At 31.6% G+C, this 15,497-nt stretch overlaps 1 protein-coding gene across 1 annotated transcript; it reads right to left on the minus strand.

Annotated features, from left to right (window-relative positions):
* Nucleotides 1-6,993: 6,993 nt before the first annotated feature.
* On the minus strand, nt 6,994-14,343 carry LOC111702795 (uncharacterized). The gene is made up of 4 exons (XM_023474571.1): nt 14,232-14,343; nt 12,874-12,978; nt 8,376-8,467; nt 6,994-7,686 (listed from the first exon to the last, which is right to left on the minus strand). Exons 1-4 carry the CDS (start codon nt 14,328-14,330, stop codon nt 7,638-7,640), a joined length of 345 nt encoding a protein of 114 aa, XP_023330339.1. The 5' UTR covers nt 14,331-14,343; the 3' UTR covers nt 6,994-7,637.
* Between the last annotated feature and the right edge of the window lie 1,154 nt (nt 14,344-15,497).

Consider the following 15,497-nt stretch of genomic DNA (forward strand, 5'->3'; position numbering starts at 1 on the left):
GCATAAGTATAAGATACTTAAAAGGCACACATACAGTCCAAATAATTACCTTCTAAGCATTGTTTCTAAAAAATCGACATTTTATTATACTTTTACAGGTATATTTAGTATTTAAACTAGAGATAGTAAAAGACATTTTTGAAAATAAAAACTTAACTTAAACTTAAATTCTATGAGATGAAAAAAAGTACAAAGGTCCAGAAAATAATTATGACTTGTAAAAGTTTCTGTTGTGAAAAAAGTAGGAGTACAATTGCTGCAATCTAAGAATGAATGATAACTCAAGGCTTATAAATAACAGTATTTGATTCATGATAATTATTAATCAGCAATTCACAGATACCAGTCACAACGGCAACTTTTAACAGACTCACATCACTACTAAACAAGACTAGCATATAATGTAAAGTGTGTGAGCTGTACAAATGTATGCAGACTGTGTGTTCTCTGAACCCAACTAAACTCTGTGTACTCTGTGAACTTAAAAGTTAAAATTAGGTTAGGTTGGTTAGGTTAACTTGGTTACAGCATGAGCACTGCACTGTAATTATATATATTTTAAAATTTTGATTTTTTATAATAATCATGAAAAGCAAACTTATTTTTTTTGTGTTCTTCACTCTTCAGTTAAGATTTGAAAAGTGTGAAAGGCTTGCAGAATTCTAGGGGGGGGCTACGCCCCCCCCCCTTTACAAGTCTAGGGGGGGCACTGCCCCCCATGCCCCCCCCCCTGTATACGCCCTTGTTTATAGAACACACATTAAGAACTTCTAGTTAGAACACACAAATTAAGAACTCTGCACAGTTAGAACACACATTAAAAACTCACAGTTAGAACACACATTAAGAACTCACAGTTAGAACACACATTAAGAACTCACAGTTAGAACACACAGTAAGAACTTCTAGTTAGAACACACATTAAGTAGTCACAGTATATGGACACAAATTAAGAACTCACAGTTAGAACACACATTAAGAACTCACAGTTAGAACACACATTAAGAACACACATTAAAAACTCATAGTAGAACACACATAATAAGAACTCACAGTTAGGACACACATTAAGAACTCACAGTAAGAACACACATTAAGAACTCACAGTTAAAACACACATTAAGAACTCACAGCTAGAACAAACATTAAGAACTCACAGTTTGAACACACATTAAGAACTCACAGTTAGAACTCACACATTAAAAACTCACAGTTAGAACACACATTAAGAACTCACAGTTATAGCACACAAACTTCTAGTTAGAACACACATTAAGAACTCACAGTTAAAACACATATTAAAAACTCACAGTTAGAACACACATTAAGAATTTACAGTTAGGACACACATTAATCAACCCTCAGCAGAACTCTGGGGCAGCAAGGTTCAACAGTTCTTGAATAACAGACAACCAAAACTTCATTAAAAAATTGAAGACTTATGATTTTAGGTAAAAGAAAAAATGGAGATATTCATGTTTTTTTCTTCTGATTTTTATACAGTTTATACCAGAAGTTCCGAGTTATTGAAAGGATTTATAAATTGTCGGCTTGATATTTTTTCAATGGGGTTACTATTATAGAGGGTTACACCCACAAAGGATGAGACTTCAGAGAAGATTGGAAGGAATTTGTTAAATCCGTTCTTTAACTCAATTGAATATAGAAACCAATGATAAAGCTTCAAACCGTCGTATTTTTTAAGTTTTAGGTCGTCTTTACAGTATCATCCTTTGTGGCTAACCATGTACGTAAATTTTAGTAATTAATTTTTAAAAAAGCCTTGAATATGCAGGAACAGTTATAGAGTTTTATATAATCATTTGATTAAAAAACTAAATATCTGCAGCATTCAATTATCAGAAACTAAGAAGACGACATTTTATTAATTCTTCCGGTGTCTCTTTATATTTGAACTTAACTATATAAGACCTAAATCTCAGTAATTGTAAAAATAATTAAGTAGCCATGGACATTTAAATATCTTAATATAATTATTCAATTTAAAAAAAACTAAATATCTACAGCATTACATTATCAGTAGGTTTAAGATAAGAAGATAAGATAAAATAAGATTTATTGCTAACAATACATAAAACAATTATTATGTTACTGGGAAAAAATGTACAACTATTTATTATTTACATATATATGTACTATAGCAATTAGGTGGAGATTAGCTTACACTGTCATAGGTATTATCCCCCCCATAAAAAAAAAACTTTTACAATAAGTTGAATATTACTAGGATTTGAGAGTTTACAATAAGTTGAATATTACTACAGTTTACAAGATGTTGAATATTACTAGAATTTGAGAGTTTACAATAAGTTGAATATTACTATAGTTTACAAGATGTTGAATATTACTAGGATTTGAGAGTTTACAATAAGTTGAATATTACTATAGTTTACAAGATGTTGAATATTACTAGGATTTGAGAGTTTACAATAAGTTGAATATTACTAGGATTTGAGAGTTTACAAGATGTTGAATATTACTAGGATTTGAGAGTTTTCAAGATGGTGAATATTACTATAGTTTACAAGATGTTGAATATTACTAGGATTTGAGAGTTTACAAGATGTTGAATATTACTAGTTTACCAAAGTGCCAAATAAGAGCATAAATTAGTTTTCAGTTATTAAGTTTGGAATGTATAAGATTAAGCATGTATACAAATCTAGATAATATTATATTCATTTTTTTGTAAGAATAGCATTGAGGTTTATTGAACTTTGGGATGTATAGGAGTAAAATAGCATTTCTGATAATTATTATTATTACTGGCAAAAATTATAATCTAGTTCCATCGATACTGGATTTAGCAGCGGATAATCCAGTTCCAGACAATGATGCTGGATTCAGCAGTAGATAATCTAGTATAATAGACAATGAGGCTGGATTCAGCAGCTGATAATCTAGTTCTAGACAATGATGCTGGATTCAGCAGTAGATAATCTAGTTCCAGACAATGATGCTGGATTCAGCAGTAGATAATCTAGTTCCAGACAATGATGCTGGATTCAGCAGCGGATAATCTAGTTCCAGACAATGATGCTGGATTATCAGCATTTAATCTAGTTCCAGACAATGATGCTGGATTCAGCAGCTGATAATCTATTTCCAGAACATGCTGCTGGATTTAGCAGCTGATAATCTAGTTCCAGACAGTAATATTGGATTCAGCAGCTGATAATCTTGTGGTTTTAACAATTTTTTTTATTGATTTTGATGGTTATTATATTGCTAGAACTAATGTGGAACTAACATTTACTTTTTTTACTCTACAGAGGTTCATCACCATCACTGAATTTTAAATCTAGTTCCAGACTATGATGCAGGATTCACCATTAGATAATCTAGTTACAGAAATCATGCTGTATGAGCAGCTGATAATCTAGTTCCAGACTATGATGCTGGATTTAGCAGTATATAATCTAGTTCCAGACAATGATGCTGGATTCAGCAGTAGATAATCTAATACTATACAATGACGCTAAATTCAGCAGCTGATTTTATAGTTCCAGACAAAGATGCTGGATTCAGCTGCTGAAAATCTAGTTCCAGACAATGGTGCTGGTTTTAGCAGATATTTATTTTATTTCACTATGTTGCATCGGAATATTACTTCTCTGGATCAGAACGGAAGGTTTTCTCTATTCTCTGGTAGCTTTTAGTTTACTTTTTCACCCCAAGGTGTCTCGCTTTGCTAAAGCAGTATACAGTTTTTAACAACTAAAAACTTAACATTTTTGACAATTAACTATTTAACTTAAATTTGAAACATCTTATAGGGATTAGGGATGGCAACATTTTAATTTTTTTTTAAACAATCATTTCGTTATAAAAACAAAGACAAAAAATCGTAAACGAAAGGATGGTTTTTAAAAACGATCGTTTTTTTTAAAGTTTGTTTTTTTTAAAAATGGTCGTTTTGAAAACGATATTTTTGAAAAGTGCGTTTTTAAAAATGATCGTTTTTATAACATTCGTCATTTCATTAACGAAGAGTGGAAACCGACTGTTTAACGATCGTTTTCAAAAACGATTAACAACCCTAAATTAGGGATAAAAACATTTAAAATTTTATCTTTAGATCCGAAATGTGCTTTATAAATCAAATATTTCTTTAGTCGTCATCCATAGCATATTTGAAAATCTCCCGTTACTGAATTAAACTTATTCAAACTAGTTTAAAGAAGAGAATAAATCTGAATTGAAGCAGAATAATTCAGTTGGGACGAAATTTTTCTGTTCGATATAAATATTTTATTTCTTGACCTTAATAAACTGCAGAATTAAAACTTCTATAATTAAGCATAATCCTATGTGTCATCAGGAATTTCCGATTGTGAGTGGCACTGTCAGTATGGTACGCATGAGTATTGAGTAGTACCAGTAAAATTTCAAGAAGAACTTACAGTACATAAAAGCTCTAGAGCTACTCTCCGTAGCACCAGTATGAAGGCATTTGCCATTTTATGTTGCGCGTCCATGCCCCGTAAAATTCCAAAACAAAGAGAGGGGGATTGAATTTTGTAGAGCCAGAAAAATAATATCTGTGGTATGCCTGCGTAGAGACTGGCAGCTGGTGGGGTCTTAAATTTAAGACATGTGGCCGCAGCGCTCGGCCCCCTAGCCTGTCCTAGCCACAGCGATCGGCCCAGAAAGTGTCATAACTTAACCTAACCCGTAGCCACAGCGCTCGGCCCCCTAGCCTGTCCTAGCTGCAGGGCTTGGCCCAGAAAGTGTCTTAACCTAACCTAACCCTAAGTAAATACTAATTTCTGGATCTACAAAATTCAATCCTCCTCTCTCTGTTTTGGAATTTTACGGAACATGTGCGCGCAACATAGAATGGCAAATCTCCAGTATGAATGCTCTCATGTAGCGAAGAATAAATGATGGCTTGAAGAGTATCATTTAAAACATAAAGGAACGCCAAGGACCACTATATAAGCCTAGTTTAATAAATATTATTTTATTTTATATAAATATTTATTCACACCTAAATAAGTAGTTAAATTCTAAATTCATTGTTTAATTCATAATATAATAATTTACATCCAATGTTAGCAAATACAAATTATAAATTAAAAAGCTTTTTTATAAAACAAAAATGATTCATTATCTTTTTAAGATAAAACCATCAGTTAATATTTCAAAATATGAGTCTTGGAATTAACTTGTAGTTCTTTTGTTTAATAATTTTAAAACTAAATAATATTAACACACATCTACATAATTCATATTAAACTTTAATATCTAAGCCATGTAATCTGTAGGATAAGCAATTAACTATAAATCTGTTAAAATAAATTCGAAATATAAGGAAGACGATTTTTCCGACTCAAATGCCGACGTTAATTCTCAATGTTTGTGTACACAGGAAGCAAGCACACCACATGTGTCAAATCCCCGCTCACCTTAGATCCCCGCTTCAACCGGCAGTCAGTTACGAACACTCATATTCACAACTCCATCTCTACCCTGGCTCCTCCATGATGATGATGCAGATACTCAGCGCAACGCACCTGTAGATCTGCCCCACCAACATGAAGCTCTACATCACCCCCCTGACTCCTTCGTGCTGATGATGCAGATACTGAACTAACAGCAGGCATGCTTATACTTCTGATCTCCCTATTAACTTCTTGAGAAGCTTACTTAGGAAACTTGTCGAGCTTTGTCCGAAGTTTCCGCTATCTCGAGTTGCCTTGCCTCTGATACATTGATAAACCCTGTTGTCCCAGTTCCCGGATCTGCTCCACCAACATGAAGCTCTACAACACTCCCTTGAAGCACCATCTAATATCCATCATTAATTCCTTTTTGTTAATTTCTAAATCAACCAATTTTAACCTTCGCCATGTGCAAATATTTCAAAACAATTTTATTTTTCTTAAATAAATGTTATAGAATATTTGTGTTTTTCCTGATTTCTTTATTTGTATATTTTCTGACCTTTTTAAAGGTCAACAAAATCTGTGTTTAAGCCAAACTAAAAGCTATGTTGCTTTGTAATTAAATATTACTGTGGTAATTTAGCTTAAAAATTAAAATTGTGCTTGTGAAGCAGTTTTTTAACATTTGTAAAGCCTAATATTTCAAATTTTTGGATTTGGTTTTGTTTAAGACAACAAAGTTTGTTACAAGGACAATTTTTATGATAAATCTAAATTTTAAAAATGTAAAAATATTAGTTATTGTCAAAGTTAAATTATAAACGTTAAACATTTCAATATATAATTATACAATAGTAAATTATAAGTAACATTTATGAAAGAAAAAAAATTGAAAAAGATAATAACTCATTCTTTAATCATCGATTAAAAAAAGCAGAGATCATTAGGGGAGGTAGATTTTTCAATTTTTCAAAACATCAAGATATAAATATCTAAAGATACGACTTGAACTGCTGAATACTGTTCATTTGTCTGTTTTTTGCAATTTTAAAATTGTTCTGCTAAAGGCTAAAAAACTATTTTTTTTAATAATCTGACAAAAATAATTTGCTCCATTTCAAGAAATTTTTGTTAATTTAACGTTTGTGAATATATACCTCATGAATACCGATCTTGATTTATTTTAACGACACACAAATAAAAATTGAATAACTTTGACAATTATTAAGAAAGAAAATATCAAATCTTTTTATTTAATGAATCAAAGAAAACTTTAAAACTGGTGAAACTTGATTTTATAAAAAAAGTGCCAAATAGTTTTACCCTTGGGATAAGTAAGAATCCTTATTGTGGTTTTAATCAACTTCCATATTATTTATATTCTGATATATATTTTTAACTGTTTGAAATGTTAAAACTGCTAACTTTAATCAACTTACATATAATTTATATTTTGATATATATTTTTAACTGTTTGAAATGTTAAAACTGCTAACTTTAATCAACTTACATATAATTTATATTTTGATATATATTTTTAACTGTTTGAAATGTTAAAACTGCTAACTTTAATCAACTTACATATAATTTATATTAAGATATATATTTTTAACTGTTTGAAATGTTAAAACTGCTAACTTTAATCAACTAAAAGAATAAGCAAAACTTTATATTTTGAAATTAGTTGTAAAAGCAGTAGAGTAGTTTTGTTTTATATAATAATATAAAATATCTGTAGCTAATAATCTAGTTCTAGACAATGATGCTGGATTCTGCAGTAGCCGATAATCTAGTTCCAGACAATGATACTGAATTCAGCGGCATATAATCTAGTTTCAGACAATGATACTGAATTCAGCGGCAGATAATCTAGTTCTAGACAATGATGCTGGATTCAGCAGCAAATAATCCAGTTCCAGACAATGATGTTGGATTCAGCAGCTGATAATCTAGTTCCAGACAATAATGTTGGATTCAGCAGCTGATAATCTAGTGCTAGACAATGATGGTGGATTCAGCAGCTGATAATCTAGTTTCAGACAATGATGCTGGATTCAGCAGCAGATAATCCAGTTCCAGACAATGATGCTGGATTCAGCAGCAGGTAATCTAGTTCCAGACAATGGTGTTGGATTCAGCAGCTGATAATCTAGTTTCAGACAATGATGTTGGATTCAGCAGCTGATAATCCAGTTCCAGACAATGATGCTGGATTCAGCGGCAGATAATCTAGTTCCAGACAATGATGCTAGATTTGAACCCACCTGTCAATGGTTTACTGAAAAAAAATAAAGAATGTTTTCTAAATAATTCTTTCTATGGTACAATAAAAATATTTAGCAAAATCTTGTAAAAAAGTAAATATTTATGCCATGTGATCACAGGTGATTGAACAAACGGTAACCACCTAAAAAGTTTCTGAAAAAAAGCTTCTGGAAATAAAGTCCTAAATTTTGGCACTATAAAGTCCTGTGGAAAAAAGTCCTTGAAATAAAAAGTCTCTGGAATATCCAGTTTGATTCTATACAAAATTGTTCCCGGAAAAAAGTCCTTTTACAGTAAAAATGCTTGGTAACAGAGATTGTTTACAAAAAAAGGGGCAATTAATATTAAATATATCCTTGGCCTTATTCAATATGCAGATGCATAACAAAAGTACTTTTTATGAAAACCTCTTGAACTTGACCTTATTTTGACAACTTGACAAGACTTTGTTTCTTTTTTTTTTCTTTATATATTTTCTTCAGGACTCTAATTTCTGTGATTTTATTTTCTCTATATTATTTAATACGAAAAAGTCCCAGAAATCTTAAACTTTATTTCCTAGGACTTCAGAAAATTGGAACTTTTTTACCAAAGTTTTTATTTCCACATTTTTTCATTCAGAAACTTTTTTCCTGTGATTTTACATAGATTCTAACAAACATGATCATATTAATCAAATAAATTTTAGTTTGAAATACCTACCCTGGAATGTAATTAAAGTTCATATTTGAGTTTTTTCTTAGCAGACAAAAGTTTGCATATCCAAAGTTGGTTGGCCATGTCCAAACCCAACCCTATAAACAAGAGATAGCTGAAAGAGAATGTAAGAGTAATATCAAGTGACCCTCTATGCACTAACTCACTGTTCTGTGTCTCTTGATATTTTTATTTTAGAACTAAAATTCTGAGATTACCCGGGCCCCACAAATTCAGCTTCAACCTCGAGAGATGGTACTGTTCAGTGTTCATGAATTTAAAACATCTGCAGAAAAGTTTATCAATATACATGGGTGATGGAAGAACTGCTTGGTTATCAACATCAAGCAGTTCTTAAAGAATTGTTAAAGAATTCAAGAAAATTTACAATTACTGAAAGTGAAATCAATTCTGTTCAATAAGCTAAAAATACTTGTTAGTGGGTTACTTACAAAAAATATGATTTCCTAAAAAAAGGAAGAAGTGGTGCTAATCTAAGCAGAGATAAGAGAGTACACAGATCTAATAAAGGCTTAAAATAGCAGGTTCCATTGTGAACAATATGACCAATAAGCAGACGTCTATATGTAGTAAATGCCCTTATCCATAAGGGTATCTATCTCAAACCCTTACCTATCCCGGTATAATTCGTCAGCTATCAATGTCAGCACAGACACAAGCTCAGCTATCAATGTCTTCACAAACTATACCCAACAGAAGTCTGGTAGGTGGGAGGGTATTTAAATGCATAACTAGCACAATTAGCACAACTAAATGATACTATTATTATTGCATATTTTATTCCAATTGATAAAAACGTTGACGAATATAAAGTGTACATGAACCCCGCTTCATCTATGCATTATTGAACTTGGTTCATACAAGACACAAGCTCATAATCGATCAATGCCAAACCAATGGGCATGATCTCTTGAGCTTTCAATATCAATTGGATGCTCGTAACTATCAATGAAAAACCAATGGGCATGATCTAAATTCAAATGTTTCAACAAGGACCAGCTTTCAATGTCAAGACACAAGCTTAGCTATCAATGTTAACATGGACACAAGCTCTTAATCGATCAATGCCAAACCAATGGGCACAATCTCTTGAGCTTTTAATATCAATGGGAAGCTCTTAATCGATCAATACCAAACCATTTGGCAAGATTTTGTGAGCTACCAATGTCAATTGGAAGCTCTTAACTATTAATGATAAACCAATGGGCACGATCCTTGACTTGTGTTTGTTAAAACAAGGAATGATCACTCTTTTACAGCATACAGTACGGGGTCTCTATATCAGCTAATGTATTTGAGGTTTAAAGTTAATAGATGTAATTACAATTCCTACGTTGTTATCTATATCACATGATTAAGACAATCATGTTACATATTCACAGGACAGTTAAAATAGACGCAAGATTTACATCATTATATATCACATGATTAAGCTAATTATGATACATATTGATTTGAAGCGCAGTTCAAATGTATAATTGGTTATACTTAGAGGTATACAAACATAGATAGATAGTAATGTAAAACATATTTGCCACAATGTTTAATACATATATTCAGGGATATTTGAGGATTCTTTGGACAGGAAGTATTAAACCTTCAAAAATAAACTAAAAATAAACCTCATGAATTTTTTGTTTTAAGTTTAAAGTTTGATTTTTTCGATTTCTTCAAAAATTGTAAAACTTACCCAGTAATGGGTATTATATGTGACAAAAGGCTGTTAGATGGCAGTCACAAACCTTTTGTAATAACATAGCATGTCATGCCTACTAAGCCCAGCGCATGAAAGCTGATATTTGTCACTGTAAGATATTATATATAAATTGTTAACACTTATGACGTTAGAATACAGTTGTACTCAATGTATTGACAGTATTATTCAAATTCTACTTTGCCATCTATTGTACTTGATAATCTATTTGCTCTTACGTTAGAATAGAAACCACAGACTAACCAGGCTGCACATCCGCTCTACCCAATAGGCTAAGCAGGCCAAAAGAGTCCCAGCTCGCCATGAAAGGTTTTTTTACTGCCATCTAATGGCCACTTGTTGCTATATAATACCCATTCAGGGGTTAAGTTTTACAACTTTTAAAGAAATACTCCAATTTTTAACATGAAAAAATTTAGTCTATTTTTGAAAATTTTGTATTTCGTTTTCAAAGGATCCTTAAATATCCCTGAATACAGATGTCTGCTGATTGGTCATGTACAGTATTTGTACACACAATAGAACCTGCTCTGGAAAATATCACAAATCAATCGATCTATGTTACTCTCTATCTCTGACAGAAATATTCCTTAATTTTATAAGAATGTTAACCACCATAATGCATGCAGTGTATATCATGTACTAGTACTGTATGTAAACATAAGCTGAACTTCTTTACTGAAAAATAAAGTATACATAAACTGCCTTTATAAATCAGAGACACTAATGAGGAAGTCCAGTTTTTGTTGGTGGAAATTCAGTGTGTGAAGCTTATGGATTCATTCTAATTTTCTATAATAACAAGACATTCATATACATGTCACCAATAGCTGGCCAAACGGCTGGACAGATTGAGCTGACATTTTTTGTGCACACTCATGGGTAGCCGGTTGGCGCCTTAAGTTATTTGTATTTGAAAAATGCGGAAACGGATCAAAAATATGAGGAAACGGACCTAAAATTTGAGGAAACCGATCAACAAATTGAGATTTTTAAAGTTTTTGAAAAAAGCGAAAACGGATCTAAAATATGAGGAAACGAACCAAAAAATTTGAGGAAACCGATCAACAAATTGAGATTTTTAAAGTTTTTGAAATAAGCAGAAACGGATCAAAAATATGAGGAAACGGACCTAAAATTTGAGGAAACCGATCAACAAATTGAAATTTTTAAAGTTTTTGAAAAAAGCGGAAATGGATCAAAAATATGAGGAAAGGGACCTAAAATTTGAGGAAACTGATCAACAAAATTAGATTTTTAAAGTTTTTGAAAAAAAGCGGAAACGGATCAAAAATATGAGGAAACTGACCTAAAATTTGAGGAAACCGATCAACAACTTGAGATTTTTAAAGTTTTTGAAAAAAAGCGGAAACGGATCAAAAATATGAGGAAACGGACCTAATATTTTAAGAAACCGACAACAAATTGAGATTTTTAAAGTTTTTGAAAAATCGGAAACGGATCAAAAATATGAGGAAACGGACCTAAAATTTGAGGAAACCGATCAACAAATTGAGATTATTAAATTTTTGAAAAAAGCGGAAACGGATCAAAAATATGAGGAAACGGACCTAAAATTTGAGGAAACCGATCAACCAAATGAGAATTTTAAAGTTTTTGAAAAAAGCGGAAACGGATCAAAATTTGAGGAAACCGATCAACAAATTGAGATTTTTAAAGTTTTTGAAAAAAGCGGAAACGGATCAAAAATATGAGGAAACGGACCTAAAATTTGAGGAAACCAATCAACCAAATGAGAATTTTAAAATTTTTGAAAAAAGCGGAAACGGATCAATAAAATGAGGTAACGGACCTAAAAATATGAAGAAATTGATCAAAAAAAGAGCAAACCATTCAACTATAAATATTGGGAAACGGATACAAAATATTCAGAAATCCCTCAACAACTCTGAACTTTTGAGGGATTTCCTCGAATTTCTAAAAAAAGTGGAAGTTCCTCAAAAATAATTTTTGATCCGTTTCCGTGTTGAGGCGTTTCCATGTCACCAACTTTTGGTCATCAAAGTGGCTCACTTAACCCTATCTCTGCTGGGGTACTTGAAAACCAGGATATGCTGGGGGGGGGGCAATTTGACCCCCCCCCCCTCTAAATCCCATGTTTGATGTCCAAATATGACAAATGATACATCATTGGAAAGCTCTTGTGCTCTACTTTTAGAATCTGAAAAAAAAAATGCAAATTTGCAAAAATTGAATTTTTTATGGCAAAATCCAGATATATAGTAAAAATGTTTGCAAAAAAAAATTTGTCCAAAAAATGAAAAATTATACATTTTTGAAAAGCCCTTGACCATGCCATTTTAAATATGCAAAAATTTTTGCAAAATTTTAAATAACCTGATTTTTAATCAAGAAAAACTAAAAATGTGCAAATTTCCTTTGACAGGTTGTTTGCAAAAAATTTGCAATTTTTTTTCGCAAAACTTGTGTAATCCGTTTCCTTATGTAGGCTTTCCAAAAAGCTAAATTTTATCAAAATCTGACAAGTGAAAGTGGGTCAAAACAAAGATTTAGTTTGTTACAGGAAAAAGCAGTCATTCAGGCAATGTGCCTGAGGACTCAGGCAGTTAGTATTAAAGCCCGGTTTTAGGCCTAAAGGGAGGGCTTTGGGTATGTAGGAAAAGTCAGAAAATTTCAACAGCATCAGACCAATACTTTTTGAGTTATGTAAAAAAAACTACAGGGGGGGGTCAAATTTACCCCCCCCCCCCCCAGCAGGAATAGGGTTAAATGAATCTAATAACTTACAATGCACTGGGTGTTGGATTCACAGTACTGCTGGCAAACAGTGGCTGATGTTGTACCACTTATTTCTTTCAGATGAGCCCCATCTTTCAAATCAGCAGATAAAATCTGTTTTCAATGTTTTATTATAATTAGCTGATGTATCAAATTCCAACTAGGACTGGGCAAGGTTCTGTTAACGAACAGCAATTATTGAAAATGAACGGAAGATTACTTTAGCAAATGGCAAAACCATTAATTTTAAACACATTTTTGAAAAATAACTGTAAATGGATCTAAAGAAAAGGGAAGATAAACTGGAACAAACAGATGTGCCTTAAATTATGAGCATACTTGGTAATTTCTAAAATTGCAAAAATAAACTTACAGAAATAATAAAATACTTTATAAAAGAAATATTTGTTGTTAACAATTTTTCTTCTGTTAACCCTATCCCTGCTGGGGTACTTGAAAACCAGGATACGCTGGGGGGGGTCAATTTGACCCCCCCTCTAAATCCCATGTTTAATGTCCAAATATGACAAATGATACATCATTGGAAAGCTCTTGTGCTCTACTTTTAGAATCTGCAAAAAAATTGCAAATTTGCAAAAATTGAATTTTTTATTGCAAAATCTAGTTATATAGTAAAAATGTTTGCAAAAAAAAAATTTTCCAAAAAATGATATATTATACATTTTTGAAAAGCCCTTGACCATGCCATTTTAAATATGCAAAAATTTTTGCAAAATTTTAAATAACCTGATTTTTAATCAAGAAAAACTAAAAATGTGCAAATTTCCTTTGACAGGTTGTTTGCAAAAAATTTGCAATTTTTTTTCGCAAAACTTGTGTAATCCGTTTCCTTATGTAGGCTTTCCAAAAAGCTAAATTTTATCAAAATCTGACAAGTGAAAGTGGGTCAAAACAAAGATTTAGTTTGTTACAGGCAAAAGCAGTCATTCAGGCAGTGTGCCTGAGGACTCAGGCAGTTAGTATTAAAGCCCGGTTTTAGGTCTAAAGGGAGGGCTTTGGGTATATAGGAAAAGTCAGAAAATTTCAACAGCCTCAGACCAATACTTTTTGAGTTATGTAAAAAAAACTACAGGGGGGGGTCAAATTGGCCCCCCCCCCCCAGCGGGAATAGGGTTAATGGCCATGCTGTTATTAAAATTGAGATAGCTAACAAATTTTTAAGAAAAAAGGGATCATATAGCTAGGGATGAATGATCACCTAAAAAGTTGGTAATCATTAACAAAAGGCTTGAAAAATTCTGAATGTTCCAACAAAAGCTCCTTCTTGCATTCACAGTAGTTTTTTCATACTTATGTTTACAAACAGATGTTAGTTTATAAACATATTGAATTTTAATAATAATTTCCTGTAGAGCTGTTTGATTATTATAAGCTTTGTTTCTAATACACTTAGATCCAGGACAAACAAACTCTGATCCCCTGAACAGTTCACACTCAATTATCATAATTCTAACTGCTAACCTATAACATAAATTATTACATACTCCTTTATAACTCTTCTTACAGAGTGTTCACGAAAAATGAAAGATGGCAAGCTATTGGCTTATGTTGAAAAATATTTGATGATAATTGCTTAAAAGGACACCCTTTACACAGTATATGTAAGGTAAAACGAGACATAACAGCAAGTTAAATTAATATAAAATTCAGTGGGGTATCCTGTTCTGGACAAAACTAGAGACTAACAAGCAAGTTGTTGAAGCTGGAGTTAGATATCCACGTGACCCAGAGGTAATGTTTGCAGGATTTTTCAAATTCCTCTAAAATAAGAATTTATTATAAATATTCAGAGCTTATAATTCTTATTTTCATTTTAAAACAATATAATATTCAACCTTGGATGGATATAGATGTAGGCTATAGAGTGAGTGCCAAATGCTTTATGCATATATAAATAAAATATGAATAAAACAATTTAACAAAAATTTGGCAAAATTTCAAGTGGAAATCTGCAGTAAATGGAATCAAAATCAAATTATAACCTTAGGACTGCTTGATGCCTTCAAAAATGCAAATACTTGAATTTTTTATATCTCATTTCATTTTTTACGAACTTTTATGAAATTTTTCAAAACAATTAAAGTTAACATTTTCCACCATTTTTCAACAAATTTTATTTTTTCAATAATAAAAAAATTTCAATGATTTATTATTTCATTGAAACTGAATTACCAATCGCTGGTTCAATTCCTGAATCAACAATTCATTACCTAAACCCTAATAAATCTTTAATTTTGAATAAATTCATAATTTGAACCGACGGTAGGTAGCTCAACAACTTCTAACAGTTTATTAAATTTAGTCTAGATCAAAGAAATTGTATTCGTTTGAAATTAAAAAAAACTACCTCGCAGCATTTGAGACCACCAGCAAATGGGAAAGGATGAGTGTCAGGGCAGATGTTAGCTGTCTAAAAATGTATTGAAATCATTTATTATTGAAGTTTTGAACTTTAATATTTTAATTTTATAAATTTTGAGTTTTATTTAAAAACACACTTTTAGTGCTGGGATAAAAGGCTGTTTTAAAATCAATAATTTGTCATGTTTTAAAAAAACTTTTCAAACAATTTTTTACTTTAAATGAAGTTCAATTTTAATCAATTCATTTGA

Source organism: Eurytemora carolleeae, unplaced genomic scaffold (assembly GCF_000591075.1).
Source record: "Eurytemora carolleeae unplaced genomic scaffold, Eaff_2.0 scaffold518, whole genome shotgun sequence".
Taxonomy (NCBI): domain Eukaryota; kingdom Metazoa; phylum Arthropoda; class Copepoda; order Calanoida; family Temoridae; genus Eurytemora; species Eurytemora carolleeae.